This window comes from Scomber japonicus, chromosome 1 (assembly GCF_027409825.1).
Source record: "Scomber japonicus isolate fScoJap1 chromosome 1, fScoJap1.pri, whole genome shotgun sequence".
Lineage (NCBI taxonomy): Eukaryota > Metazoa > Chordata > Actinopteri > Scombriformes > Scombridae > Scomber > Scomber japonicus.
This window is the reverse complement of record NC_070578.1, coordinates 28,583,435-28,592,598: the sequence shown is the minus strand read 5'-3', so window position 1 is coordinate 28,592,598 and position 9,164 is coordinate 28,583,435. Positions and strand designations below refer to the sequence as shown.

The 9,164-nt window shown below is 38.4% G+C and overlaps 1 protein-coding gene across 1 annotated transcript; it reads left to right on the top strand.

The window, feature by feature from the left end:
- The first annotated feature begins 763 nt into the window (after positions 1 to 763).
- zgc:113276 (uncharacterized protein LOC553748 homolog) lies at positions 764 to 7,940 on the top strand. Its single transcript, XM_053320738.1, has 10 exons — positions 764 to 769; positions 3,258 to 3,465; positions 4,191 to 4,375; positions 4,466 to 4,681; positions 5,637 to 6,021; positions 6,188 to 6,309; positions 6,415 to 6,654; positions 6,844 to 7,005; positions 7,461 to 7,550; positions 7,641 to 7,940. Exons 1-10 carry the CDS (start codon positions 764 to 766, stop codon positions 7,809 to 7,811), a joined length of 1,785 nt encoding a protein of 594 aa, XP_053176713.1. The 3' UTR covers positions 7,812 to 7,940.
- Positions 7,941 to 9,164: the final 1,224 nt, after the last annotated feature.

Sequence of the window (9,164 nt, the reverse complement as noted above, 5' to 3'; positions counted from 1 at the left end):
CTGTAAAAATGACCATCAGAACAACAAAATCCTGAACAGAGTGAAGAGGAATTGACAACGCACTGATATACAGTATGCCACTGTAGACATGGGAACTACTGGATGAATATGACTTCCTCTGTGACAATAAATCACTCTGTAGTGATATTATTCTATTGTAGAAACAGAAGAGACAGATTACTGAAGTTACAACGGTCATTTTGCCACATACTGTACCACATAATAGCGTCCTTGGTTGGATTTCAGCAGGGGACTTATGGTCATTTCTCTCTCTCTCTGTTTCCTGTCAGCCTCTTTGCTTTCTACTGTCAAAATAAAAGCAAAAAGCCCAAAATGATGAGTCCACGATGTCCTCTTTATCGCTAACGAATTTAACTGACTTGTTTTTATTAATGCACCTGTATTTCAAGACTGCCCACTAGAAAACAACACAATCATACACAGTAAAAAATATGGATGTAGTCACCATGATAACACTGATTGACTTTGGATAGCTAGTATTACATTGTCTGTCTTTAAAGGACAAAAAATGCATTTAGACTGTCATCTATATTTTGAGGCGTTGCACCCTTGTTCCATTTTATCCTACAGGTTTGATATAATAATAACATAAAAAAAACTGAGTCACCCTTTATAGTTAGCTTTATATTACCTAAAGCATTCATTACGCTTATTCATTTTATCTCTCATATACACACTGTGGATCATTGGTGACAGTTATGTCTGGCCTGGTGCCCAGAGAGCCGTAAAGACTGTGGGAAGCATGGAGGTGCTGGGTGACCCTCACAGTAGACATGACTGTCCTGGGCTATTTTTGAAAGATGGAATCCATTTCACACTTAGGGGAATTGATACGTTAAAAGTACATTAGCTAATTGCCATAAAAACCATCTCCACAATCAGTGAACTGCTTACAGTTGGCAGTGTGGAAACTTTTGCACTTGGCATTTAGGACCAATTTTGTTTGGCGTTAACATAGCCCCGACTGTCATCGCTAATGTTGAGATTATTTTTTCAGTTTTAAAAATTGTCCACCTTTTTGTGTTTTATTCTATTTTTATTTAAAAAATGTACGAGTTAATCTATGATAACGTCTAGCTCACATTTCAATGAATTCAGTTTATATTTGCACTCCTTTTGTCTTTAATACTGACAGGAAATGTTAGATTTCACATTCAAATCTGACTGTCAACTGAAAGTACAACCAAATCATACAATACAGATCACACATCAAGCATTAAAGCTGATCTCTTTTGCTGAGGGATAGAAGTCTAGTTTAACTTGGAAGTGAAAATACGCCCACACAACATTTCAATCTTCTGACCTTTCACAAGACATTGTCTTGAAATGCCTTAAGAAAGGTCTGAAGACTGAAGTGTTGGCAAATAACTAGAGTCCATTTCTTTGTGTGTGGGAGTATTTTCACTTTCTACTTGAAGATAACCAAGGAGCATGACACCCAGCAGTTTTGGTGAGTGTCTTTTGTTTTCTGCTCTGATAGAAGTCCAGAAACATTTAAAACAAACCAGTGGGTCAGGTGCAGGGTGCAGAGTTTTCAAGCCCCGCAGAAGCTATCATTTATTTGTGATATTGGAAACTGTAAGAAGGTGTCCCTCAGGAAAATACTCAGGCACAGGTATTGTGAGGCTTGTATGCAAAAAGAAACATAATCAGCTGATCAAATGCACCTATAGCTAATAATAGCTAGGTACATTAGCCTCAACTGTACTTTTTTGTGTAAATAATGATACAATTTTAATATGCTATCATGGTAAAATTCAGTCACTTTAAAAGAAAGAAGTATTGACCATCAATGCCTTTGGTTCTTTTATGATAACTTTGAATATATGTGTTTTTCTTAAACATCTTAAATCAATATCATTTATATTATTTTATGACCTTAAACAGCCTGAATATTGCTTGAATTATATTCATTGTTTTACTATTCAAATTCAAATTATTATTTCTGGTTAAACAAAGGACAAGACAAGAAAGAAGAGTAGTGTCTCTGTGTGCATTATTGCTACAAAACTATCTGTCGCTGTTTTGATAATGGGATGAGTTGTGTTACTAAATTTATACATGCAAACACACACACATACACACATACACACATGTACACACACACACACACACACACACACACACACAGAAGCTATTTACAGCATTCCCCCTTTCGAGCCAGTGAAGTCCAGCTAAATCTGTAGATGCTGAGGTGGATTGAGTTACATGAGAGGCACACGCCACTGTCGCAAACTTTCAGGTCTACAACCTTACACTGCAGTACACGTTGTTGAGATACGGACCGCGTTTCCACTGTTTACTACTCCTTCATTCAGACAGTGGACAGTTCAAACTCAACCAGGTACAGTGAGATTGTGTGTTTCTGACTGCTGAGAAACGTTTTTATCATTGTGGCAGCTAAAGGTATTGGTGTGGGTGTTGGATAAAGTTACTGTAACACATTATTTAACACTTATCAGAGGAAGCATGGTCAGATTTTGGTTTTGAGGTATGAGGTATTTCTTTTTTTTAGCTGCTTCACAACACAAATGGATCTTACAGAGTTCAAAAGGCTTTTAAGGTTTGGCCAGATATGTATGAATGAATGGTGTTCCCAAGATTTTGTCCACTTTATTAACATCCATGAAGGGAGGAAAATATCAGGAGTACTTGTCAATATAATGCACTCCACTACTCCACAACCAACCACTACAACCTCAATAATAAACATTAACATAAACAGAGCTGTTGTATTGGATTGCATTAGATTGCATGTGTTCCTAATAAAGTGAAGTGACCAGTGAGTGTATGTTACAGACAATATTATGGAAGTGAAACAGAATCTTTTCAGTTGGTCCCCTTATGTTACTTCCTCAACATGAACAAAAAAAAGCATGAGTACCTTATGTTCCCCCCTCAACATGAATAAAATATAATAGAAAGAAAAATCTCAAGTTTAAGCCTTTTATTAATTATTGTGCTGTTCCTTTACAGGGCTGCAAATCTGTTTCAGTTTATATTTGCATCTAAGACTGTATATAGAATAAATCTCAACACCGTTTTTTTCCCTTTTCTTTTCTTTTTTTTTTTTTTACCTGTTATTGACCAAAGTGAACTTTCAATCAAGTACAACTGACCTGTTACAGTTTAAGGAACTTACTGGTTACAAAAACAGGCTGTGAAAGTACTACTTATGTTCCCATGTTTGTTTTTAGATGTATATGGTTTTATACTGTACTATTTGTGTGTTTCAGATGGTGATACTTGATGTGTTAATAATAGGAGGTGGGCCTCATGCCTTGACCTTGACTAGCTTGCTGTGCAACCCTGACCCAAACTCAAATTCTGGGCAGGACTCACCCCCTTCCCCCTTCTGCTTGGACCCTCCAAAACTTCAGTCAATCCCAGAAAAATCCAACAACAAAAGACACAGTGGCAAGAGGAAGAGGAGGGTAACAACTGGTACAGTATGCTTGACTTACTAAATCAGAATTATGTGACAAAATGTTAGTTAGTATAATCGGTTGGTTTAACCAAATTAGTCAATTGGTTTATTGACAGAAAATGAATTGGCAATTTTTTGACATGGGGCATTACACATTTCCTGGTCTATATTTATATTCTAGGACTCTACTTCATATCATCTGTGCAGGGTTTAGGGTTGGAAAAAATCCCTATTCATCATATACTGGCCTTTTATGCAGCCCCTCACTTTGGCCTTGGTCTGAAACAGGTCGTTTTAGCTGCTGTCTCTGTAAAGGCTCGCTCCCAGTTCACCCAATTTCTTCTGATTGCCAGCTCCCAGAAGCTGCCCCTCTCAGTGGCTCTGAAGGTTACAAACAAACAGTTTAACAGTAGTAGTATTTATCTTGTTTGGAATCTCATAAATCTGACTTAATCTTGATTTAAGTCATGATTTTTTACTTTAAATTAAATCCAAGTTTTGATTTTGATTTGGTTTATGAAGTAAAGGTGGTAACTTGGCATCTCATAATTTTGCCAGAAATACCAGTATCTTTCTTTCAAACTAGCTTTGACTGACCTCATTTTTCAGTTGTTATTTTTTATGCATGTGCTTTCATATGCTTACAAAGTAAACCCAAGATAAAATTCTCCTCTTCCTGTCATTGTTATGTTTTTTGTAAGGTGCTTACAGCTCAGGTGCAGTTTGTGATTAACCTCTGCAGGTCTGCTGCTGCAGGAACAACTAGCAAAGTCAACGATTTCAGAGAGGGTCATTTGCCCACCGCTCAGTGTCCGAGTGGTGGATTCCTACGGAGAGTGGACGGCTTTGTGGGAGAGCCAATTCACGGCTCTAAACATCCCTCATCTGCGCTCACACACACTGGTGCATACAGACCCTCTCAACAAGGTATAAACGCAAACAACTTCCCCTTAAGTAGAAACAAGGAAGGCGCTTTTCAGTATGAATTCATATGTGTGTTCTTTTGCTCCTTGACAGAAAGCACTGCAGGAGTTTGTTTTAAAGCATGACCGTTCAGTGGAGCTTCACAGTCTTCCAGACCAGATTTACATTTTGGATGAAAACGCTTTCTTCAATGACATGCGACTCGGCAAGAAAGAGAAGAAACGTCTAAACATCACCTCAACACTCAAGAAGAGTTTGTCCTTCAGTCTGCCAGGAACCAAACTAAGTGTGGATTTCTTTAAAGATCAGGTTGGATAATATACATGTGTATTCTCTGCATGATAGGTTGAATATTACACTGTGTTTTGCATTTAGAAGCAGTTTATTAGTTTTCAAGCACTGTGTTTTTCTTGAATTGTTTGTAACCATACCTCTTTGTGTTAAGTGTTGCTGTGACTAACTTCACATTCATGTCTTCATCCTGAATAAAAGAAGCATGCAACATTGCATCCTGATAACTTTGGTTGTAGTTTTAATTCTGTTTTATAATTTTGTGGGGTTACCTCCTGATGCGTATTTTAAAGTTAAGTATTATAAAGGGGGCATATCATGCACTTTTCCAGGCCTACGTTTATATTCTGTGGCTTAACTAATACATATTTGCATGATTTACAGATAACAAAAAGAAACAACTACATATTTATCTTATGCTGGATTATGCATATTATGCATTTGAGGGAACGTTTTACATGCGATCATTTCAAACTTTTGTACCTTGAGTATGTTAAACAACCGGCATCATCACAGTATGAAAATATCAGAAAATCACAAAAAGCATGCTATGTCATCTTTAAGATACAGAAAGAAAAGTTTTGACAGAATCTGAATCTGACTTTGACATGAAACTTCACATTTTCTCAACAGAACCAAACAATTGCAAACATTACAAAACAAATGTATTTGTATATTTGATCATAAAAGCAACTTTGATTAATTTGATTTAGTCCAATTCCTGAGCCCAGCTACACAGTCACATTGTGAGCGATACTAACACAAGAGTCTTCTGAAATCTGCATGCTGATCTTCTGATCCCTGAATAGATGCTAAAGGTTGGTGTTACTTTACTGTTACTTTTGATACTATTGAGGGTGGCAAAGTCTGACATTTTCAAATCAAACACATGATGACTTTAAGTAACAAGAAAAGCATAATCCATGTACTGCTGTTAACTGAGCTGTTTGAGTTGATCAATCTGAATATGCAGGTGGAGAGATACAACTTGGACAAAGTGCTCATGAAAGGAACAGTGGCGCACATCAGACCTGTGATTGAAGACAAGGACAGGGGCAAAGAAGAGAGTGGCTGTATGAAGGAGGACGAAACAAACAATGTTGCCATGAGAGTGACTGATAGAAATGGAGATAGGGCGAGGAAGAGGGTAAAATATTTTGAAGTCCAACTTCAAGAAGGGGTCATCCTAAAAGCCCACCAGGTTGTTATGGCAACAGGTCCAACTCGTGCCCAGATGGCAAACATCCCTTCATGGGTAACAAGTATTGGAGAGAGCTACCCAGAGGAGCGCTTGCAGCACACTGTGCACCTCATGCACCATTTACCAATTGCTCAGCAAAACCTTAAAGAATCTGATTGTCAGAGACAGAAAGAGACTTTTCCAATAGAAGGTAAGTCTGAATCCCTTCTGCATGGCAGAATATTCAATGTTTTGCTTTTGCCTGATCTTTCACTGCTTCTCCAGTCCTCAGTGGCAGTATCGTCACTTCAACACTTTCCTTTACAAGTACTGTGTGTGTGTAGTGTGTGAGGCAGGGCAGAGAGTAATGGTAGTTGGTGGAGGTCTGACCAGCGCTCATGTCGTCTCCATTGCCCTGCAGCAAGGTGCCAGTCATGTGACATGGGTCATGAGGAAGCACCTCCAGGTCTAGTGACTGTGTGAAGCTGCATGTAGACCAACCATAAATAAAAAAGTTGATATAGATGTCTGCCTCCACTGCACATGTGAGTCTCCACTGTTTCTTCTACAGTTGAAGCAGTTTGATGTGGGCGATGTGGAAAGCCTGGTGGGCCGTTATTCCCACGTGGAGCATGGCATCAAAATGGATGGCCAAGCCTACCTGAGACAGTTCTACAATGAAAGGAGTCTTCACAAACGGCTGGCTATGATTCGACAGGCAAGGAAAGGAGGAGCTGTCACCCCAGAGGCCTACATCCACCTGAAGCCATTCATACTGAAAGGGCAGGTGGATGTGAAGACATACTGTCAGGTAATGGTCCACAGAGTGTAAGGTTGAGGGTGACGCCAGGTGAGCTAAATTGAATTGAGATGAGGTGAAGTGAGATTATGTAAGATTAGGTAAAATAATGTGAGGTCACATGAGGAAACACAATGTAATGTACTGTAAGTGAACTGGTTTACCTGAACTGGTTTACCTGATTCTCATACAACCAACCAGGTGAATGAAGCGAGCTGGTGCTACAGGAGCCAGGTCTGGAGTCTCTCCCTCAGCACTGGGCACCAGTGGACTGGAGATATGATCTGGCTCGCTACTGGGTGCAAACTTGATGTCAAACAGGACCCTTTGCTTTCAGAGGTGATGAGGGAATTCCCCATTCAGGTGAGTTAATCTGATAAATTACTTAATATGTACAGTAATCATAGAAGTATGAACATGAATAGAAAAGAGACTTGGTTGCATGATAAAATGCAATGAACAAATTGCATTTGACGGAGAGAGTCAAACACAAATTTTTCCATAAGACTCAGGATAGTCATCAAAATTAAAATTAGTCACACATTGCATTATTGTTTTTTCAGTGTTGTTTTACTTCTTCTTTTGTAATGTACTGTCCACTGATTAGCTGTGACTATATGATTATAAATAGTAAGCATACAAAGCAACACATACATCCTTTTTTACAAAAGTACTTTTTACAAAATGCAATGAACAAATTAATGAAAGAATAAGGGCAATGTCATGATATTTCAAAATCCAACTATATTTTCATGCTGTATACTGAGCAAGACAATATTAAAAGATTAATAAAACATGTCCGGTTTGTCCCCATGAAGGTGATAGATGGTTGGCCGTGCATATCAGAAAGCTTACAGTGGGCAGAAGGATGCCCTCTCTATCTGATGGGGCAGTACACTGCTCTTCAGGTAGTGTTTTGTAAAAAGAAGTTGTAACATCTGTCTGTACAATCACTTTACAGAGCCCTAATTTATTTTCTCCTGCTTCCCCACCCACAGGTTGGACCTCACGCAATAAACCTGGCTGGCGGTCAGGCAGCCAGTATGAGAATCGCCAAGGACATTGTGCTTCGTCAGCAACAGACTAATGTAGAGGTGTCTGAGCTAAGTGGTGGGAAATCTAAAACTGAAGAATATATTCAACAAATGCAAGGCTTACTGTGGCTTTAATTTTACCATTTAGCTCGAGGAACTCAAATGCACATGTGTGTGTGCCATCATCTATTCCTGATCTAATGGGACTTATGATTTGACGGTGAATAAATGCTGTGAAACTGACTCATTTGGGGAAGTATGCCAACAATCTAAACTCTAAATGGATTAATTTTAACTCAAATGGAAAAAGGGGATCAGTCATGTAATCCTGAATGATGTGGTACTTGTTGTTTTATTGTATCTTTCTTGTTGAGTTTTGTGTCAATTCAACAATTAAATGGAGTGTTGAATTTAGTGTATTTTAAAGGCCCATCTAGGTACAGGCATTGTAAATTATGGGGCATTAGTTAATGTGATATACTTGTCCCTATACAAATCTTGTTTCAAATAAACATATTTGGCCCAATTTTAAACATTGATTAATCCTAGTTATATTCACATATACATTTGATTAAGAAGAAGAAAAACGTCATGGCATCTGAATACATTAAAAACAAATGTTGTATACCATTATTAATAAAAAAAGATTTGGATAAAGAATATTTTCTTATCAGACTTTTTCTGATTGTGTCTCTCTGTAGAAATTAAGACGCAGAGGTTAACTGATTAATTTAATTTTGGTATTTTCTACACTTAGGCTACGTTCATACTGCAGGCCTTAATGCTCAATTCCGATTCATTGCTCAAATCCGATTTTTTTGTTTGGCTGTTCATATTACACTTTTAAATATGGCCTCCTGAAGTGACCCGCATGCTCAGTTGATCATTAATGACGTCACGCACAGAACTGTTTACGGAAGCGAACATGGCAACAGCAACAGCTGGTGAAGTTACTGGTAGTCTCATTTATGGTCTAATGTTAAAAATAGTGACAGGCGGCAGCCGGCAGTGAGCAGGTGATGTTAAAAAGGAGGAAGAGGAGAAAGAAATTTAATACTTTAATGATGTCTTCATATGGAGCATTAGCTGTGTGTTGCTGTGTGTTGTTCTCACAGACTATAAGAAATACTGGTTGTTCCAGAATAACCTAAAAGTTGCATTAAATGTGACCTGACTGTTCAGATTGCGGTCACATTAAAAAAAAAAAAAATCCGATATGTATCCGATTCAGTACCACATTTGAAAGTGGCCTGAATCGGATTTGGAAATTCAATGCGACTTGTGCTGTTCACATTGTCAGGAACAAATCAGATATGGGTCACATTTAAGTGAACAAATCGGGTTCAGGTCACTTCAGTGTGAACGTAGCCATAGTGGGCCTACTTATGCTCTGATAAAGCTGCTTACCTTAAACGTCACACTGAGGAAATGCCTTTAGCCACTCCCCCTGCCTGACTTCCGTAAAGTAAACCTACCTGTGGAGAGGGT